Source organism: Scyliorhinus torazame, chromosome 18, assembly GCF_047496885.1.
Source record: "Scyliorhinus torazame isolate Kashiwa2021f chromosome 18, sScyTor2.1, whole genome shotgun sequence".
In the NCBI taxonomy this organism is placed as follows: Eukaryota; Metazoa; Chordata; class Chondrichthyes; order Carcharhiniformes; family Scyliorhinidae; genus Scyliorhinus; species Scyliorhinus torazame.
In genome coordinates, this window is record NC_092724.1 from 43,928,602 (window position 1) to 43,950,957 (window position 22,356).

General features: G+C 52.0%; 1 protein-coding gene across 3 annotated transcripts in view; it reads right to left on the bottom strand.

Annotated features, from left to right (window-relative positions):
* The window catches only part of LOC140395177 (phospholipid-transporting ATPase ABCA1-like), a 246,267-nt gene that overhangs the window by 27,666 nt on the left and 196,245 nt on the right, over window positions 1–22,356 (bottom strand). For all 3 annotated transcript variants that reach the window (XM_072482683.1, XM_072482684.1, XM_072482682.1), the window contains 4 exons: window positions 11,341–11,518; window positions 7,989–8,104; window positions 7,761–7,905; window positions 6,917–7,040 (listed from right to left, as the gene is read on the bottom strand). In XM_072482683.1, the coding sequence (XP_072338784.1) occupies window positions 6,917–7,040; window positions 7,761–7,905; window positions 7,989–8,104; window positions 11,341–11,518 (563 nt within the window). The remainder of the gene's footprint in view (window positions 1–6,916; window positions 7,041–7,760; window positions 7,906–7,988; window positions 8,105–11,340; window positions 11,519–22,356) is intronic.

Sequence of the window (22,356 nt, forward strand, 5' to 3'; positions counted from 1 at the left end):
CAAGAGCCACATGAGGTTTGCAGGTGGTAGGCCAGATTAACAAAGCAGATGATAAAGTATACGGGATCCTGGGGTCGAAATGTAGAAACAGAGGTACAGAATTCAGGAGGTTTATGTTAAACTTACGTAAATCACTCGCTTACGAACATACAAAGGAGGAAAAGAGGCAGGCCATTCAGCCCCTCTAGCCTGCTCCACCATTTAATAAGATCATGGCTGATCTGATAGTCACCTCAAATCAGCATCCTGTCTACCCCGACAACCTATCACCCCACTTGCTTACCAAGCATCTATCCAGCTCTTCTTAAAAATATGCAAAGACTCTGCTTCCACCATCCTTTCAGGAAGAGTTCCAAAGACTAACACCCCTCAGAAATCTTTTTGCCTCATCTCCGTTTTGAATAGGCGACCCCTTGGGCTGGATTCTCCGCCCTGCTGCGCCACATTTCGGTTTCACCCCGCCAGCGGGATTCTCCGTTACAACGGCCGGTCAATGGGGTTTCCCATTGTGGGGCTGCCCCATGCCATTGGGAAACCCCCAGGATGCCGGAAAAACGGAGCATCCCACTGGCGGAGAATCCAGACCCTTATTTTTAAACAATGACCCACAAGAGGAAACATCCTCTCCGCATCCACCCTATCAAGACCCCTTAGGATCTTACATCTTTCAGTCAAGTCGCCTCTTACTCTTCTAAACTTCAGTGGATATAATCCTAGCCTGTCCAACCTTCCCTCATAAGCCACCCCACTCATTACAGGTATTAGGTTCCCTGAACTGCTTCAAACGCATTTATATTCTTCCTTAAATAAGGTGACCAATACTATGCACAATACTCCAAATGTGGTCTCACTGGTGCCCTGTACAACTGAAGCATAACCTCCCTTTTGTATTCAATTCCCCGCACAATAAATGGTAACATTCTATTAGCTTTCCTAATTCCTTGCTGTACCTGCAAACTAGCTTTTTGTGATTCCTGCACTAGGACACCCAAATCCCTCTGCTTCTCAGAGCTCTGCAATCTCTCACCAGTTAGGTAATATGCTTCTTTTTTATTCTTTCTGCCAAAATGGACCATTTCACATTGTCCCACATTATGCTCATTTGCCAAATCTTTACCCATACACTTAACATGTATATTTAATTTTGAGCCTCCTTATGTGCCCTTCACAACCTACTTTCCGACCTTTGTACCATCACAATTTTGGCAATCATCCCTTCATCCAAGTCATGTATATAAGTTGTAAACAGTTAAGGTTCCAGCACTGATCCTGTGGCACATCAGTTGTTAAATCTTGCCAACCTAAAAAATACAATTTATGCCTACTCTCTGCTTCCTATTCTTCAGCCAATCTTCTATCCATGCCAATATGTTACCCCCTACATCGTGAGCTCTCATTTTCTGCAATAACCTTTAATGTGGCATTTTATCAAATGCCTTCTGAAAATCTAAGTACAGTACATCCACAGGTTCCCCTTTATCATTGGCCCTGGGTGGAGCATGTCCAATACTAAGCACCAGATTTTAGAAAGGACATGAAAGATTTAGACTGCATATAGAAGAGATTTGCAAGAATGGGGTAAGGGATCATAGTTACATGGATCAACTGGCAAAACTGTAAGTGGTCGGAACCTCTGGTGGAGTAAAGTAGGGGGAAGACGTGCACGAGGTGGCCCCTGTTGGAGTACTGTACTGTTTGCCCGTATTCCTAGTACCACGGATTGTTTAGTCTTGAAAACCCACATAGGTATTGAAATAAGGATATTGTTTGACTGAAATGCCCAAAAACGTGAGGAAAAAGAAGGCTGAGAGCAGAAGCTCGTCGATGGAGTCGGAGGCCTCTCAGGCCTCAACGGCAGGTAAAATGGTGGTCAGCTTCTGGTGCTCCACTAACAGCCAAGGTGTTTTCCTTTCCAGTACTTTGGCAAAAGAATTGAAAAGCATCAACGATTTGTATTGGAAGTCCTCAGGGAATGAATTGACGAGGCATTGGCCCCTATTCGAGTCGCTCTGGGGGGAACTAAACATACCGTGGAAGCCCAGGGAGCCACAATCTGTTTGCTGTACCGTTTAAGTATCCCTTGGGTAATCTCTCCGGAGTGGGGTGGGGTGAGAGGGAGGGTGGGAGACCCATAATTCAATTGGACACCTGGAACGTCACCTGGGTTTAAATGGCCGTGTGAAAAGATCGAGGGCATTTGCTCACAGAGTTGAAACTCCGATGTGGTGTTTTTGCAAGAGACCCATTTGCGGGTCAGAGACCAAATTAGGCTGTGCGAGGGATGGGTAGGGGCAGGTCTTTATTTCGGGTTTCGATGATAGGGCCAGGGGTGTGGCGATTTTAATTAATAAAAGGCTTCAGTTCTTTGCCTCTAGGATTTTGGCCGACACCAATGGTCGATACATTATTCGCTGTAGCTCCCCGGTGGGCACCCCAGTTGTAATGCTTTACATTTACGCCCCGAACTGGGACAATATGAATTTGATTAATACCTTGCTGGCCTTCCTCCCCAATTTAGACTTGCATCAGCTTATTTTAGTTGGGGACCTGAACTGTGTCTTGGACCCTAGAGATCTCGTGCTCCATCGGGGGAGGCCAGGGCTTTGTCGTCTTTCAGGACACAGATGGGGGTGAGGGTATATCCTTGCCGCTTCTTGCACCAAGTGCATGTTCATCAGATATATTCGCGGACTGATTGTTTGGTTGTAAATAGGTCTCTCCTCCCTTCAGTGGTGGTGGCTGAGTACTTGACGATAGTTATTTGGTACCATGCCCTGCACTTGGTTGATTTGGAGCTGGAGTCTGGCCCCACTCAATGTCCACCATGGACACAACACTATTAGCAGATAAGAAATTTTGTGAGCACGTGTTTACTGCCATAAAGGACTATATAAAATTGAACCAAACCAAGACAATCTCACCTTCCATGCTGTGGGAAGCCCTTGAAATGCTCCTGGGGGGTGTGGGAGGGGGGGGGGGAAATGATCTCCTATGAAGCACAATTTGGTAAGGACAGCGGGGGTGGAGCGGCAGAGGCTGGTGGACTCCATTCTGGAGGTGGACCACCAGTGCTCGCTTTATCCTACCCCGGAGCTGCTGGCAAGTAGGAAAAAACTGCATATACAATTTGAACCATTATCCACCGGCAGGGCTGTAAGCCAGTTGTGATGCTCATGGAGCACATTTTCCGAATACGGGGAGAAGGCCAGTCCTCTTTTGGCTCACCAACTTAAATGGCAGGTGACTTCCCGGGAGACCACACAGATACGCAATTCGAGAGGTAACCTTATTTTCACCCCTCCTCAGTGTCAACTCCACGTCTTTGTGTGCTCGGCGAACTCTGATTCAATTCAAGGTTGAGTGTAGAATGCACTTGACCAGGGCCAGGATGAGCGTTTTTTTCCCCCTGGGGTTGAGGATTAGTGTGAGCGCTGTTCTCGTGGGCCGGCCAACCTTGCACACATGTTCTGGTCCTGTCCCAAGTTGATATGCTTCTGGGCTTCTTTCTTCAACACCATGTCAGAGATATTTTGTGTAAGTTTGGATCCATGTCCACTGATGGCCATATTTGGGGTGTCAGATTTGGTGGTGATTCAGTCTGGTGTGAAGGTGGCCTTTGCCTCATTGATAGCCCGGAGGATTTTGGGTGGAGGTCTCCTCCTCGGCCCAGTGCCTCAATGTGACTGGGTAACCTCATGTCAATCTTGCATTTGGAGACGGTCAAATACACCTTCAGGGGGTCGGTGGAGAGGTTCTACCTAAGATGGCAACCATTCATTTCCTTCTTTAAGGAGTTTGTCACCATAATTATTAAAGGATTTAAGTTAGTTCTTGTGTTCAAGTTAATTAGGGATTGTGTGTGTTTTTGCTTATTTGTTTTTTCCCTCCAATGTGTATTTCTGTTTTGATTGTTTTGGGCTATTTTGATTAGTATGAACATTTTTTAATAAACATATTTTTACTGTAAGTGGTCTCCTGAGAGCTGAGAAGGTCAAATCAAGATCTGATAGAGATGGTTAAAATCATGAAGGCGTCTAGATAAAATAAATAAGAGAAATAGCTTCTAATTGGTTAAGGATTGAAAACCAGAGGGCACAGATTTAAAGATGATTGGCAAAACAACAGAGGTGACATAAGAAAAATATTTTATACGATGAGGTGTGATGAGGACAATGTGATGGATATGCCTTCAAAAGGGCCTGGGATGAATTATTGAAGAAGGAAATCCGGATTGATCTTTCAAAATAGGCTTGATGCGTTGAATGGCTTCATTCTGTGCCATTTAATGAATGTTCAACTCCGTAAAGGAGAGTCCATTAATTAAATCATGGGGCCTGTGGTTGTAGCATGTGACAAATGCAGAATTTTAGATATATCAGATTATAAACATTTGCCATTTTAAGGGTTAAAACCCCGGGTTAGAGTGTGTTTGACTGCAGTGGTCATGATTTTAAAAGAATCTAGTTTTCGAGACCAGAAAGCTTTTCGGAGTCAGAAGTGAAATTGACCATTGTAAAAGCCTGGGTTAATGCACTGCTGTTTGACGAGGGGGGTCCCTGGGGAATTCATTTGTTTTCAGCTAGGGGAGATGATGGGCGGGAATCTCCCAGCCCCGCGCCGGGCAGGAGAATCCCCGCAACCAGGCCACGCCGCCCCGACGCCGGCACGCGATTCTCGGCAGAGCTGAGAATCGGCGCCATTGGCGCCGGCATGGTTGGCGCGCCGCCGGTCGCGGGCCACTCTATGCGACCGGGCCTCTGATTCTCCGGCCCGGATGGGCCGAGTGGCCACTCTAAAAAGGAAGAGTCCCGCCATCGCTGTCCACACCTGGTTGCAGCCGGCGGGAACTCTGCACGCAGGGTCGGGGGGATGCCTGTAGGAGAGGGGGGGTGGGGGAGCTCCGACCCCGGGTGGGGGGGGGCCTCAGATGGGGCCTGGCCCGCGATCGGGGCCCACCGATCGGCGGGTCGGCCTCTCGCTCCCCGGGCCTATTTTCCTACGCGCCGGTCCCTGAACTCCCGCGTCATGTTGCTTCGGGGCCGGCGCGTTGAGGGAGGCCACCGCGCATGCGCAGGTTGGTGGTGGCGCCACTGCGCATGAACTCGTTGACGCCGGTGCCAATGCGCATGTGCAGATCCCGCGGCGCACAGTTCGCGCCGGGATGTGAGGCTGGAGCGGCATGAACCGCTCCAGCGCCGTGCTGGCCCCCTGAAGGGGCCAGAATCGGTACTCCCAGCGGCCCGTTCACACCGCCGTGAAACGCGACGGCGTTTCCGACGGCGTGGACACTCTTCCGCCAAATAGGAGAATCCCACCCGATGTTATTGCTGGGTGGAGCCAAGGTGTTCAGACATTTTGAGAAAGATTTTGAGTTGAGTTCTGATCTGGCTAACACTTACAAGTCAGCTCTTTTTAACTATCCTCAAAGTAGGATAGCTAAAAAAGATTAATAGTATTTAAAGCAGTGCAGATTTGTCTGAGGACAAGGGGGAAGCTGAAACAAACCAGTTAAAACAGCTTTTTGAAGATATCCAGCCAGAGTCTGCAGGTGTTCTAACAGGAGCCAAATCTGTTCTGGAAAGCAAGTATTAATCTGTGCCGTTGGGATGTAGGATGGATTGAAAACTGGATGTTTTTCCTTTCTTGTTGCTTAATTTGGAAAAGAAACAGTAATTAAGGGTATTGTACTTACTGTATTTAGCAGTACTGTTTAAGCTATTTTCGGGTGTGATGTTAAAGAGTTTAATGTTATGCTAATAATAAAGTTTTGTTTTAGAATACCAAATCTCTATTTTTTGGTACAATCACTCCTGGAGTGAATCATTCTTTCTGCACAGTCTTACAAAATAAACTAAAATATTGGGGTTTCGGTCCAGTATCCAAACCACTGTTAGGGTCTGGTCTGGGATTGTAATAAGTGCAAAATTTTGACAGACTAATTTTGTTATATCAGTTATCATTTTCATTATTTAGACAGAGCCAAACTGGCTAAAGAATTTCATCAAAAGATGAACCTTAAATTGCCATTATTTCTAAATGCAGGAAAATTAAATTGACATGGCCTGATTATCTGCCCTTAAAAGGATTGCTTTAAATTAATTACTTCATAAAAATGGATGGGCATGAAATGGGTAGGCTCCCTCAGGGGCATCTGTGCAACACACATGGTTTCTGTAAACTGGTTCCACCCAGGCAATCCAGTTGGTCCCAGAGGAGAATCTCCTCCGTCGTTACTACGCTCCACATTATAGCAGACAAAGAGTGATTAATGCCATAAGAAATTATACTGTACAGATAGAAACAGTTTCATATTACATCTATGCAGCTATCAGGAAAGGTTCAGTGGGATAGATGGCCTTTTCTCTAGAAAACAGAAGACCAACAGGAGGCTTGGTAGAGATCTTTAAAATTATCAAGCATTTTCATTGGGCAAGGTGGAGAAAAGGTTCTCCCTTACGGTGCAAAACCTTAGGATGGATGCATAATTAATTTTGCCGGGGACTGAAGATGTGCGGTGCTTTGCCATCACCTTCCGCAGCTTAAAACACAACAGATCTGACATGCGCTAGATTTAGAACTAGGGGTCACTCTAAGTAGTCTCCCATTTAAGATGGAGATGAGGAGAATTTTTTTCTCTCAGAGGGTCGCGAGTCTCTGAAATTCTCTTCCTCAAAAGGCAGCGGAAGCAGAATCTTTGAATATTTTTAAGGCCCAGCAAGATGGATTCTTGATTAGCAAGGGGGTGAAAGGTTATTGGGGTTGGCGGAAATGCGGGGTTGCGTTTACAATCAGATGATCTTAAGCCATGATCTTATTGAATGGCGGAGCAGCTTGATGGGGGAGTGGGGGGGGTGAAAGGGGGTGTGCTCTTATTCCATATGTATGTGTAGAAAATTCATTAGAAATGGTTACTGACCAATCCTCTCAAAAACATCTGCCTTAGCTTGATTCTTCACCATGTCGATCATTCCTCGGCCAAGGCAGAAATGTGGGAAAATGAGGAACACTTTCTTCAGGATTTCATTGACCTCATTCAGTTTCTACACAGATGAAAAATAAAGAGAGGGTGAAAAATAAAACCCTTCAATTTCCAGTTTGTTCCTGGCTCTCCTGACCACTGATTCATACTCCATGGGTACTGACTGTTCTTGTATAAGCAGCACTTCAGTGAGGTATTCAAGTGTTGGCCTAGAATGATGGTCAACTGGCGGTTTGAATTATGGGGGATTTTGCCTCACATGATTCTATCCTTCCCTGATATCTAATATACACTCTCCAGTGGGGGATAACCAGGTGGCGATTAGGAGCAGGAGCTCTGGATGATTTCTCTCTCTCCAGCCAAGCTGTCTGGAGGCCAACTGCAGGGTCCTCATCACTCCCCAGCTAAGCCCAATCTTGTTTGGGAGCTTCTGGCCTGTGTGCCTCAACACCACATTTGCAACTCTCCAACTCAAACCACAGCAGGTTGTGGAGATTTACAGCTGTTGTAACCTCAGTCTCAAGGGGAAATGTTGGTCAGGATAACCCCCTCCTCCTCTTTTAACAGTGCCACAGGACTAACATCCAAATGAACAAACACACGGGGACTCGGTTTAATGTCTCATCTGAAGATCAGCTCATTGGTGCAGTTTATATTAACCCCCCTTCTGTCCTAATAGGCACATACAACCTCATTATCTATTCATTAATCCAAACTTCCTTCTTCCTGAATATTATAGGGTATTATTTATCATGTAACAAGCAGGAAAAAGGTGTCTTACGGCGTCATTGAAGAGCTCCAGGACAAAGGTGGCCACACTTCCGTTGATACCAATGAACAGGTTAACACAAGTCAGAGCCACGTAGGCAGAACTGGGAATACTGAACAGAAAGGATGCTGGGTACATGAGGGGAGTGATGGACCACCTGAAGGAACAGAATCAGCAAAGGTGAAAGCAGCCAAATTCAACTGAAAGCACAGCTGGGGAGGAAAAGCACTGCCCACTTACCCGTAGAGGAACAGCAGGAGGATCAGTGCTGGCAAATTGGAGGCAGATACATAGGATTGTTTTTGAAAACAGATGAAGATGATAATCACCAGTGTAGCTGACACTGCGTAATTACACTGAAAAGGAATGATAAGGAATGAAGTTATTTCACTAGTTACCAGTTTGCTCCTTCTAACGAGTGATCTACCTTATTAAGGGAGAATGATGGCACAGTGGTTAGCACTGCAGCTTCACCACGCCAGGGACCTGCCAGGATTGGCCGATTGCAGCTCTAGTGGCGCAGTGGGTAGCATTCCTGCCACTGAGTCAGGTAGCTGTGGGTTCGAATCTTACTCCAGGACATGATGGCCAAAATGGTGACAGGCTAGCAACCTTTTGAGGGTAGCACGGTAGCACAAGTGGATAGCACTGTGGCTTCACAACGCCAGGGTCCCAGGTTCAATTCCCCGCTGGGTTACTGTCTGTGTGGAGTCTGCACGTTCTCCCCGTGTCTGCGTGGGTTTCCTCCGGGTGCTCCGGTTTCCTCCCACAGTCCACTTAAGCCCTCACTTTCCCCCTATCCCAGTAACCCAATAACCCCTCCTAACCTTTTTTTTGGGACACTTTTTCGATTCCCCACTGGGTCATTGTCTGTGCGGAGTCTGCACGTTCTCCCCGTGTCTGCGTGGGTTTCCTCCGGGTGCTCCGGTTTCCTCCCACAGTCCAAAGCCGTGCAGGTTAGGTGGATAGGCTATGCTAAATTGCCCTTAGTGTCCAAAAAGGTTAGGAGGGGTTATTGGGTTATGGGGATAGGGTGGAAGTGAGGGCTTAAGTGGGTCGGTGCAGACTCAATGGGCCGAATGGCCTCCTTCTGCACTGTATGTTCTATGTTCTATGAATGACCTCCATCTGCACTGGTAGGGATTCTATGATCATGTGACTTACTTAATCTTCTTTCACTGCACTTGAACAACTCCACGTTATCATCGAGGTTTAGAATAAAGTTGGAGCCATTTGGCTAATATTTCTGTGTGGCTCTTTGAAAAGACTATTCAAAACTAATCCACTGTTGTACTCTCTCTGTACAGTTCAGCACTGCCGTATGGTTCAACATCTTCCTGAGGGCGGTTCTGCTGCCTCACAGCGTCAGGGATCAGGGTTCGATTCTAGCCTTGGGTGACTGTCAGTGTGGAGTTTGCATGTTCTCTATGTCTGCGTGGGATTCCTCCGGGTGCTCGGGTTTTCTCCCACAGTCCACAGGTTAGGTGGATTGGCCATGCTAAATTGCCCCACAGTGTCCAAAGATGTATGGGGTTGTGGGGATAGGGTGGGGGCGTGTGCTGTGGTAGGGTACGCTTTCAGAGGATCGGTGCAGACTCGATAGGCCGAATATCCTCCTTCTGCTTTGTAGGGTTCTATGATTTCTCTGCTCCAATATGTAGCGCATTTCCCCTTCACAGATATAATGATCACAGCTACAGTGGGCCAATGAGAAAATATTTAACGTATTAACACTGCATAAACGGATTTTGTCCAAATCTGTCTTTTCACTCTTGACTCAAAATTGATAACATTTTGTTACTGATTCCTCGTTCAGGCAGCACGGTAGCACAAGTGGATAGCACTGTGGCTTCACAGCGCCAGGGTCCCAGGTTCAATTTCCCGCTGGGTCACACTGTCTGTGTGGAGTCTGCACGTTCTCCCCGTGTCTGCGTGGGTTTCCTCTGGGTGCTCTGGTTTCCTCCCACAGTCCAAAGACAGGCAGGTTAGGTGGATTGGCCATGCTAAATTCCCCTTAGTGTCCCAAAAAAAAGGTTAGGAGGGGTTATTGGGTTACTGGGATAGGGTGGAAGTGAGGGCTTAAGAGGGTTGGTGCAGACTCGATGGGTCGAATGGCCTCCTTCTGCACTGTATGTTCTATGCTCTATGAAAGAACGAACTTACAACCTAAACTTTTGATGGTGTTAAAACTCACTATTCCTTTTCCTCTCAGCTTTATCCGAGCCACACTAGCAGAAATAAGTCTGGTATTACAAGTCTCTCCTTGTAACTACTTCCCTATCCCTGGAATCACCCTTGTTAATTGACGCTACATGCTATCTGTTGTTTTCTCTAATGGGACATACATCACTGTCCATAATACTCATAGCCGCCCAGAGCATGTTCTGTATAAATGCATCATTGTTTTTTATTCTTGCACTCTATAATCATACTTATAAACCCTCAAACCCGAGTGCATTTGCACCCTGTGCATTATGTATTTGAACCATCAGTCATTCTGTTCAGCCATACCCTCTCCATTGTATGAATATACCCATTCGTTCAGTGTTTTTCTCCCAAAGTGTACTTATCCATATTAAATCACAGCCACTACCTATCTGCCCATTCTGGCTAGGTCTTCCTGAAGTCTTGCAGAGTCATCCTCGTTGTTTGCCAAACCTTTCATTTGTGTCATCAGCAAATTTGAATATTGTGCTCATGATACACAAGCCCAAATCATTATTACACACAGGGAACAAAAAGTAGACCAAGCACTGACCCCAGGAGTTCAAAACCTTTAAACCTTCTCTGTTCCAAGAAAAGCCCATTAACTGTAAACTCTTGTTTTCGGTCTGCCAACTAACTTGCTGCTTCACTCCCTCCTGTCGTAAAACAGAGATTTTATAACCAATCTCTTGACTCGTCTTTTGAATGATTTCTAAAGTTAAATCGGCATCATATCCAATATATTGGCTTCACCCATCCAGTTAGCTACCTCTTAAAAAAAATACATTTGCCAAAAGCTTATCTTTAACAAATCCATGTTGGTTGTCCTGGGTTACTCATGCATTTTTAAATGATTAGTTGTCATCTCCTTTCTTGCGCTGCTCTCCAATCCCACGTCAAGCAGTTCCGTGATCACCTTTCGAAATCCTTGTACGATGTATCTTATTTCAGACTCTACCATATTGATTGAGGTTACTGTGGTGTTCTTTGTGTTGCTAATACTCAGGATGGATTCATAGTGTGCACAAAGACCACAAAAAGCTTAGTCAAATAAACAAAGCTAAAATTTATCATGTTACTTATTATACAGTTCGGTCACTATTCCTAAAGCAAGCAATATTATAACTAAACTACAATCTACACGATACTAACATCTGTCTCATGCACAGTATCTTAAATTGTTCTCTGCTCTGCTCCTGTTCTCTCTGGCCGTCTCTATCACTCTCCCCCAGAAGCCCGAGCGGCATTTCTTTTAATAGGTCTGCTCCCAACTCCATCTAGTGGTCGGCTAGAGTATTACATTAACCCTTAATGTGCTAGACATTATACATAATGTCACAGTTCCTTCCACAGCTCATGTACATTTTATGAACGGAGGTGTACTTACCATATCCCATGCAAAATTCGCAAGCCAATAAATGCCAGGCTTCACGCCACTAACAAACTGCAGGTGCTTGGCTTTGCTGACACGCTCTTCGATGAGGAAGAGAACAAAGCTGGCTGGCACAAAGGACATGGCAAAGATGACACAAATGGAGACAAGCAAATCAACAGAGGTTCCTATCCTAAAAGAAGGGAAAGAGGCGGAGTCACAAGCTAGACGTAATCACGCAAACAACATTTTCAGACATCACTTTCGTCCTCAACGTATGATTTAATACTGAAAACCTCATGCCAAACAAAGAGGTACAGACATGACAACTGATTAAAGCAACCACATTTGTGAAACATCAGCAATGTAGGGTGCTTCAGTGAAATACTCGATCAAAGGATGAAGACTGAGCCAATATCTTAAATGTGGTGACCAAATGCATAGTCAGCAAGATGGGTTTTCACAAAGCTCTTTAAGGACAAGGGAAGGTACAGCAGAATGGAATTCCAGATCATAGGGGCCAAGCCTCGAATTGTGGGGCAAAGAGAGCGGAAGAAGGCGAGTACTGGTGCAATAAATTTGGCAGTGGAAAGTGAGAAATTGTGGGGCTGGAGAAGGTGACAGATTAGTCATAGCATGGATCCAGGAAAGGATTTAAATACGAGGAAGAGAACTTGGAAGTCTGAGGCACTGGGAAACGGAGTTAGTGCGTATCAGTGAAGATCGGGGTCATGGGTGAGGGGTATTTGTACGAGTTACGATATGGGTAGCAGAGCTTTGGATGTACTGAGGTTACAGAAGTGAAAGATGCGTTGCCAACTAAGATAGGGATGGAATTTTGGATCAAAATCCTGGAACTCCCTCCCTAACAGCACTGTGGATGTAACTACACCACATGGACTGCAACGGTTCACGAAGGCAGCTCACCACCACCATCTAAAAGGCAATTAGGGATGGGCAATACGTGTTGGCCTAGCCAGTGAAGCCCATATTCCTTGAATGAACTCAAAAGAACAAAAACAAAACAGTTGAGGTTGAAGGCAATGTGAGTACATGGGGCTGGATTCTCCGCCGGCGGGATGCTCCGCTCTGCCGGCAGCCCGGGGGGGGTTTCCCGGCGGCATGGGGCTGCCCCACAATGGGAAACCCCATTGTCCAGCCGGCGTAACGGAGCATCCCGCCGGCATGCTGAAACAGAAATGTGGCGGGACGGAGAATCCAGCCCATGATGTTCCCAAGGTTCAGTCAGGGGAAAAACAGGAGCAAGGTAGTGGAGACTGATGGTAAATGGTGCAGGGGCAAGAGAAAGAGAGGTCTTGAAGATTCTGAAAGGATTTGACATGGCAGACATACAGATTTTTTCCCCTGGCTGGGAATCTAGAACACAGAGATACAATAAGGAATTGGTCATTTAGAACAGAGATCAGAAGAAATGTCCTCACTCAGAAGCTTCTGAATCTTGGGTGTTCTCTACCCCAGGGGGTTGTAGATGCTCTAAAATGGGGTATAATCGAAGCTGAGATGGACAGATTTTTAACCTCTCAGGGAATCAAGCGATATGGGGAGAGGGGCAGGAAAGAGGAGTTGAGGCAGACGATCAGCCATGGTTTTCCTGGCTGCCTGACAGATTGGTATAGGTAGCCTTGAAGATGAGCTCATTGTGCATTTTCAAAACAATTTCATAGAGCAGCACATTTTTGAGCCAAGTAGAGAACAGGCTATTCTAGAAATGCAAAGAGCAATGAGACAGGATTAATTAATGACTTCATAGCAAAGGAACTCCTAAGTAGATTGACCACCTACTTCAATAGTCAAAACATTGGTCTCTGAAGCCCATATCATTATTGCCTTCAACCTCAACTGGTTTGTTTTTGTTCTTGTTCCATCCCTGTCTTAGGCATGGTTGAATTTTGCATTTGGTTTGCGGGAGAGACGAGTCGGCAAATACTAGTGGTTTAAATTTAAATATAGTGGGTTATAAAGATATGAAGACAGGGCTGATTAAAGTGAACTTGGAAATTAGGATAAGGTGTAGGTCAGTAGAGATTCTGTGGTAGGCATTGAAGGAGATATTTCAGAATACTCAGTAAACAAACATTCCAGTGAGAAAGGAGGAGTCTCGGAGAAAGAGGCACCAGTCATGACTAACTGAAGAAGATATTATCAATTTTGAAAGAAAAGGCATATGATTCTACAAAGATTAGTGGTAGGTCAGAAGATTGGGCAGAATTTTAAAACCAGCAAAAGATAAGGAGGGAGAAATTGGAGTACGAGAGAAAGCTACTAGCTAGAAATATAAAAACAGATAGGAAGAGTTTGAACAGTTATCTGATAAGGAAAGTTTGGTCAAGTCGGAGTTTCGAAGAATGAGAGGTGATCTTATTGAAACACACAAGATCCCCAGGAGATTTGATATGGTGGATGCTGAAAGGAAGTTTCCCCTCCTAGAGGAGCTAGCACTAGGGGACGCAGGTTAAAAATGAGGGGCAGGATTCTCCGTGAATTGGCGCGATGGCCCGAACCCGGTGTCAAAAACGGCGAGAATCACTCCGGCGTCAGGCCACCAGAAATGTCAGGAATTCTCCGGCTCCGAATGGGCTAGTGGCGTGATGCCATTCGCGACGGCGTCACCAGTCATGGACCCGCGTCGGAGACATGGGTGAGGGGTATTTGTTTGAGTTACGATTTGGTTAGCAGAGCTTTGGATGTACTGAGGTCACATAAGTGAAAGATGCGTTGCCAACTGAGATAGGAATGGCATCACTGCACAAAAGATGCCCCCGCCCCCCGGAGACCTGGCAAAATGGCCACCCGCCGCACAGTGCCAAGTGAGACCCCCCCACTGCCCGCCCCCCTTTCCCTTCCCCCATATCCCCCCTTCCCCATATCCCCCCTCCCCGCATTTTCCCCAATATTCCCCCTTCCCCCATATCTATTTTGAAAGAAATATCTATGGGGCAAGGGGGGGATGTGGGGGGCAAGGGGGGGAATGTGGGGGGCAAGGGGGGGGATGTGGGGGGCAAGGGGGGGATGTGGGGGCAAGGGGGGGGATGTGGGGGCAAGGGGGGGATGTGGGGGCAAGGGGGGGGATGTGGGGGCAAGGGGGGGATGTGGGGGCAAGGGGGGATGTGGGGGCAAGGGGGGATGTGGGGGCAAGGGGGGGATGTGGGGGCAAGGGGGGGATGTGGGGGCAAGGGGGGGATGTGGGGGCAAGGGGGGGATGTGGGGGCAAGGGGGGGATGTGGGGGCAAGGGGGGGATGTGGGGGCAAGGGGGGGATGTGGGGGCAAGGGGGGGATGTGGGGGCAAGGGGGGGATGTGGGGGCAAGGGGGGGATGTGGGGGCAAGGGGGGGATGTGGGGGCAAGGGGGGGATGTGGGGGCAAGGGGGGGATGTGGGGGCAAGGGGGGATGTGGGGGCAAGGGGGGGGTGTGGGGGCAAGGGGGGGGTGTGGGGGCAAGGGGGGGGTGTGGGGGCAAGGGGGGGGTGTGGGGGCAAGGGTGGGATGTGGGGGCAAGGGGGGGATGTGGGGGCAAGGGGGGGATGTGGGGGCAAGGGGGGGATGTGGGGGCAAGGGGGGGATGTGGGGGCAAGGGGGGGATGTGGGGGCAAGGGGGGATGTGGGGGCAAGGGGGGGATGTGGGGGCAAGGGGGGGATGTGGGGGCAAGGGGGGGATGTGGGGGCAAGGGGGGGATGTGGGGGCAAGGGGGGGATGTGGGGGCAAGGGGGGGATGTGGGGGCAAGGGGGGGATGTGGGGGCAAGGGGGGGATGTGGGGGCAAGGGGGGGATGTGGGGGCAAGGGGGGGATGTGGGGGCAAGGGGGGGATGTGGGGGCAAGGGGGGGATGTGGGGGCAAGGGGGGGATGTGGGGGCAAGGGGGGGATGTGGGGGCAAGGGGGGATGTGGGGGCAAGGGGGGATGTGGGGGCAAGGGGGGATGTGGGGGCAAGGGGGGATGTGGGGGCAAGGGGGGGATGTGGGGGCAAGGGGGGGATGTGGGGGCAAGGGGGGGACGTGGGGGCAAGGGGGGGACGTGGGGGCAAGGGGGGGGACGTGGGGGCAAGGGGGGGACGTGGGGGCAAGGGGGGACGTGGGGACAAGGGGGGGGACGTGGGGGCAAGGGGGGACGTGGGGGCAAGGGGGGGACGTGGGGGCAAGGGGGGGACGTGGGGGCAAGGGGGGGACGTGGGGGCAAGGGGGGGACGTGGGGGCAAGGGGGGGACGTGGGGGCAAGGGGGGGACGTGGGGGCAAGGGGGGGACGTGGGGGCAAGGGGGGGACGTGGGGGCAAGGGGGGGACGTGGGGGCAAGGGGGGACGTGGGGGCAAGGGGGGGACGTGGGGGCAAGGGGGGGACGTGGGGGCAAGGGGGGACGTGGGGGCAAGGGGGGACGTGGGGGCAAGGGGGGACGTGGGGGCAAGGGGGGACGTGGGGGCAAGGGGGGATGTGGGGGCAAGGGGGGATGTGGGGGCAAGGGGGGATGTGGGGGCAAGGGGGGATGTGGGGGCAAGGGGGGATGTGGGGGCAAGGGGGATGTGGGGGCAAGGGGGGATGTGGGGGCAAGGGGGGATGTGGGGGCAAGGGGGGATGTGGGGGCAAGGGGGGATGTGGGGGCAAGGGGGATGTGGGGGCAAGGGGGATGTGGGGGCAAGGGGGATGTGGGGGCAAGGGGGGATGTGGGGGCAAGGGGGGATGTGGGGGCAAGGGGGGGATGTGGGGGCAAGGGGGGGATGTGGGGGCAAGGGGGGGGATGTGGGGGCAAGGGGGGATGTGGGGGCAAGGGGGGGGATGTGGGGGCAAGGGGGGAATGTGGGGGCAAGGGGGGGATGTGGGGGCAAGGGGGGGATGTGGGGGCAAGGGGGGGATGTGGGGGCAAGGGGGGATGTGGGGGCAAGGGGGGGGATGTGGGGGCAAGGGGGGGATGTGGGGGCAAGGGGGGGATGTGGGGGCAAGGGGGGATGTGGGGGCAAGGGGGGATGTGGGGGCAAGGGGGGGATGTGGGGGCAAGGGGGGGATGTGGGGGCAAGGGGGGGATGTGGGGGCAAGGGGGGGAAGGGTAGGATGTGGGGGCAAGGGGGGGATGTGGGGGCAAGGGGGGGATGTGTGGGCAAGGGGAGGAGATGTGGGGACAAGGGGGGGATGTGGGGGCAAGGGGGGGATGTGGGGGCAAGGGGGGGATGTGGGGGCAAGGGGGGGATGTGGGGGCAAGGGGGGGATGTGGGGGCAAGGGGGGGATGTGGGGGCAAGGGGGGGATGTGGGGGCAAGGGGGGGATGTGGGGGCAAGGGGGGGATGTGGGGGCAAGGGGGGGGATGTGGGGGCAAGGGGGGATGGACAGGAATCACACACATGGGACGGATGGACAGGAATCACCACTCCAGGGGACCGCGGACTTTGGGTCGGATGAGGAGCACGCCATTACGTCACTGCTATCTCCTACACCCTCCACCATAGCAGAGACACTCACCTCGGTTGGGCACTTTAGCGATGTGGTATCTGGGACACTAACTGGTGTGCAACACAGCCGTCCCGGTACAGCAGGTGGAGGCAGGAGCAGCTGAGGGGCCGGGCAGTCGGAGGGCAGCCCAGCGCAGACAACCATCTGCTGCCCAGACTGGTCCCGGGTTCCTGGAGTTACCACACCCACCCATAGACCCGATGCAGTCACGGACCAAGGGATGACCGAAGGGGGTGACGTCCGGCTTGCGGCAGCTGCAGACGAAGGTGGAGGAGTCCACCCACGTGCAGGAGCAGGTAGTGGCGCCGGTCATGCGTGCCACCCAGGCTGACACCGCACGGGTGGCATACGCGATGGAGGCAATGGGTGTCAGCTATGGGTCGCAGTATGCAAGGTGTGGGGCTTTCGTGGCCCAGGACATGGCTGCCCTCTCACAGGCAGCCATGAGCCAGAGCCAACAGCAGATCGCAGAGGCGCTCAATGCCGTGGCCCAGTCTCAGCAGGCAATGGGCCAGTTTCTGCAGGCTATCACTGAGGGCACCGGCGCCATTGCCCAGGTGTTGGCCGGCGTCGCCCTGTACAGACAGGGATGGCCAACTCCCTGCGTTCCATGGCTGCAAACTCGTTGATACCAGGGCGGACCTCCAGGACTGGCAGCACCAGGTGTCAGGGGGGCGTCGGGTGCTCGGTCCGTTCGCATCCCCGACCCATGTAGAGGCCGGGCGCCATCGGGCACCCCGAGGGAGGCGGCGGCCCCGGAACACCACGACACCTCGGACTCTTTCTATCTCTCTTCCCCCCCACCCCCCTTCCGTCCCAGGTGCATCTTGGTGGGCGACGGGCAGGACAGGCTGGCAGCTCACCATCCCAGTCGCCCGAGCCACAGCCTGGCCCATCTAGGCCAGGCCGCCCCAGGAAATGGCCGCCAAAAGGGTCCCTGGTCACAGGGCAGGAATCACAGGAGTCCACCTCCGGTTCTGCTGTACCGTCTGGGGAACCACCTAGACGTAGTCACAGGGCCCGTAAGACAAAAAATTTAGACACCGAGTAAGTTGGAACGGGTGCAGGGCACAGATTAGTTCTGGGGCTAGGGCATGTGTATGAACGGTTTGTTATTAAAATCACTTTCACACCGATAGAAGCTGCCTTTGTGCTCTGTCCGATGCGTGCGGGGGTGTGGTGTGAGGTGAGCGCCAAGGGGTGTGTGAGGGGTGATAGAACGTCGGCCTCAGGTGAGTGTCCCCCTCGCCATCCTCCTGGGCAGGCGACGGGACCGTGCGCTGCAGTGTCACGGCCACATGCAGGGACGGTCCGGGTGGAGGGTGGTACTGTGGCATCGTCCAACGATGTAGAGCCCAGAGCTCATCGCAGGGTGGGTAGTCATCATCCTCCATGGCCTGCAATAGACACGTTTCCACCGGCGACAGTGTGAGCCCAGCCAGTTGTGCCGCTGGTGGATGTGCAATGGAGGGGTGGTGTGCATGCGGGTGGGGTGCAGGTGGGTGGGGTGAGGTTGGTAGGCTGGTGCCATGGTGTGTAGTCTATGCCCATACACGGCGATTCCCACGCCCCCCTAGTCCGTGAACCGGGCGGCTATCAGCCTGTCCTGTGCCCACTGGCCCAGCTGTTAACGGGGGCTGTCTCCAGTCTGTCCTGACCATTGCCCCCATCCTCCTCATCTGGAGAGTTCTGCGCCTCATCTCGCTGTTCTTCCCCTTCCCCCTCCTCTGCCTGCAGCACATCGCCCCTCTGCTGGGCTACGTTGTGCAGGACGCAGCACACCACAACGATGCGGCCGAACCGGTCATGATCTTCCTTGCATCAGACGCACCCACGTGTCGACACTCAAGTTCTTGGTGACCAGATCTCACAGCAGGGCGTGCGCCCGGACACAGACAAGGTCAAGGCCATCGAAGCCATGAAGGTCCCTGAAGACAAGAAGGCGGTGTTGCACTTCCTGGGCATGGTCAATTTTCTGGGCAAGTTCATCCCAAACCTGGACTCACACACCATGGCCCTACGAAACCTGCTGAAAAAGTCCACTGCCTTTGAGTGGAAGGTAGCACATCAGGCAGAGTGGTTGGAGCTGAAAGCCAAGCTCACCACTGCACCCGTCTTGGCATTTTTCGAACCAGACAGGGAGACGAAGATCTTGACAGATGCGAGCCAGGTTGGCATCGGTGCGGTGCTGCTTCAACGCGATGACACTTCATCCTGGGCACCGGTAGCCTACGCATCGAGGGCCATGATGCCCACCGAAACACGGTATGCACAAATAGAGAAGGAATGCCTGGGTCTTCTCACTGGCATTCTCAAGTTTCACGACTATGTCTACGGCCTGCCGACATTCACTGTCGAGACGGATCACAGGCCTCTGGTCCACATTATCCACAAGGGCCTGAACGACATGACGCCTCGGTTGCAGCGGCATCCTCCTCAAACTCAGAAGGTACGACTTTGACTTAGTGTAAACGCCTGGCAAGGAGCTCACCATCGCTGATGCATTGTTCCGCTCCATCACATTGCCTAGTGAACCGCTGGAAATCATCCGGCAGATTGAATCTCAGGTGCAGCTGTGTGCTAACACCCTCCCGGCGTCTGATGAGAAGGTGGTTCGGATCCGCGAGGAGACAGCCAAAGACCCCCTCTTGCAGCGTGTCATGCACCACCTCGCCAATGGCTGGCAGAAAGGGCAGTGCCCTCAATTTCACAATGTAAAGGACTACCCGACGTTGATTGATGGTATCCTCCTCAAGCTGGACCGGATTGTAATTCCACACAGTCTCCAGAGCTTGGTGCTCTGCCAAATCCACGAGGGACACCTGGGCATCAAGAAGTGCAGAGACAGAGCCAGGCAGGCTGTCTACTGGCCTGGTATTAGCCAGGACATCTCGACCATGGTCCTCAACTGTGCGACCTGTCAATGCTTCCAGCCAGCGCAGTGCAAGGAGACGCTCCAGTAGCATGAAATCGAGACCTCCCCATGGTCCAAGGTTTATTATCGACCTCTTTCGTGTGAATGGTCGTAACTACATGTTGATTATTGACTATTTCTTCGTGAAGCTCTCAGACCTCACATCTCGGACCGTCATCAAGGCCTGTAAGGAGACGTTCTCCAGGCATGGTATCCCACTCACTGTCATGAGTGACAATGGCCAGTGCTTCAACAGCCACGAGTGGTCTATGTTTGCCAAGTCATACCATTTCAAACATGTCACTTCCAGCCCACACTATCCGCAGTCCAATGGGAAGGTTGAAAAAGGGGTGCTCATTGTGAAACAGCTCAGCTGCAAGGCCGCGGATTCTGCTTCTGACATCTACCTCGCACTGCTTGCATACCGGGTGACCCCACTGTCCACTGGCATGTCACCGGGTCAACTCCTGATGAACAGGGACCTGCGGACGACACTTCCAGCCATACACTTGCCCAACCTGGATCATCTCCCGGTGCTGCAGAAGGTGCAGCAGCTCCGAAACCAGCAAAAGCAGGGCTATGATGCTCATGCCACCGATTTGCCCATGTTATCCCCGATGGACACTGTCAGGATCAGGATAGTGGATGGTCTGCTCCAGCTGTCGTTGTTCGACAGGCTGCGCCCCGCTCGTATGTTGTACGTATGGCTGATGGTTCTGTTGTGCGACGAAACAGATGGGCACTGCGCATAGTTGCCTGCCCGCAACCGCTTTCTTCTCAGTTTCCGTCCGTTGTTTTGCCACCTCCGGATACCTCGAACTACGAGGCCACCGGTCAGGCTTCCATCCCGCCTGTCAAGGCGCCGTCGCCCCCACCACCACCTCTCCGGCAGTCGACAAGGATCAGACGCATGCCCCAGAGACTGGACTTATGAACATTTGTTTTGTTTGCTGTTCTGTTTTCTCACATTAGGCAGCTGTCTTCACATGTAAATACGTTCACATATACCACCACTTGTAAATATGTTAATATATGCCACCACATGCAAGTACGTTCCCATGTGCCACCAAAACATAAAACAAAAAGGGGAGATGTCATGATATGCAGACATGCAGATAATGATATACAGACAGGCAGCTAATGAACACAGAGAACAGGACATGACCAATGAGCAGGCAGGACACTCAGGGGTGGTATCTCACTATAAAAGGCACGGGGCACTCACACTCCGCCTCTTTCCACTGATGAACATCTACAGAGTGAGTCAGGGTGTATGTACAGTATCACACCTCCAGCACGTGGCTAAGAGCTAGTCTGGTTCAGTCAGACAGAGTAACCACACTTAGCTTAGCAGAGAGTCGAACTCAGAACTGTGCTACTGGTTCAATAAATCAGATTGAACTAATTTCAAGGTCTGGAGTATCTTTTGGTTAAAGCTGCATCCAGTTGCAGCCTGTGTTATCCCAGATGACATAACACATCAGACCTTATCTGACGGGTACTAGAGGGCCCCTCCAGAGTGGTCCAGGCACCTGAAGTGCATTTTCAGCAGCCCAAAGCACCTCTCTATCATACCCCTGGTCGCTGCACGGGCATCGTTGTAGCGGTTCTCCGCGTCAGTCTGTGGCCTCCGTATAGGCGTCATCAGCCACGACCGCAACGGGTAACCCCTGTCGCCCAGCAACCAGCACTTCAGCAGGGGGGGCGTCCCTCGGACATGTTGGGGATGAAAGATTGCACCAATACGAATGAGTCATGTACACTGCCCGGGTACTGGGTGCAGACGTGCAGGATCATCATGCGGTGGTCACAGACCACCTGAATGTTCATGGAATAGGTCCCCTTCTTATTCGTGAACACGACCCTGCTATCTGCAGGTGGCCGCACGGCGACGTGCATCCCATTGATCGCCCCCTGGACCATGTGCATCCTGGTCGCCACAGTGAAGCCCGCTGCCGTGCATCCTATCTGGCCCGTTGCACAGGGAACTGGATGTAGCGGTCCGCAATGGCTTTTAGGGCGCCTGTCACTGCACGGATGCACCGATGCCTGCGAGATGCTGGACAGGTCCCCACTCGGCACCTGGAATGACTCCGTGGCATAGAAGTTCAGGGCCACCGTAACCTTGACGGCCACGGGGATAGGGTGTCCTCCCCCAGTGCCAAGCGGTGCCAGGTGTGCCATCAGGTGGCAGATGTGTGCCACGGTTTCCCACCTCATCCGGAATCTCCTCCTGCATGCCCGGTCCGTGAGGTCCTAGTACGACAAGCAGGGCCGGTACACACGGGGCCTCATCGGGCGTCTCCATCGCCGTGGCACCACCACCACCTCCTCCTCCTCTTCGTCCTGTCGTGCGGGCGGCCCAACATCGCTGGGTGATGACCAAACATAACGGCCTGCAGGAGGTGGGGGGGGGGGGGGGGGGGGGGGATAGACGACATGTCACCATTGCCCATGCCCCCACCCTGCAGCCAGGTGCCATGGGCTGTATGGTTGCGACTGTTGCCAGCTGGCACATGGCCAGGCGTACACCCCTCCCTCCCCACCACGCACCCCCCCCAAACCCCCCCCCCCCCTCCTGCCTGGCACAAACTCTCTCCAACCCCCCCTCCTCCCCGGCACGCACCCTCCCCAACCCCCCCCTCCTCCCCGGCACGCACT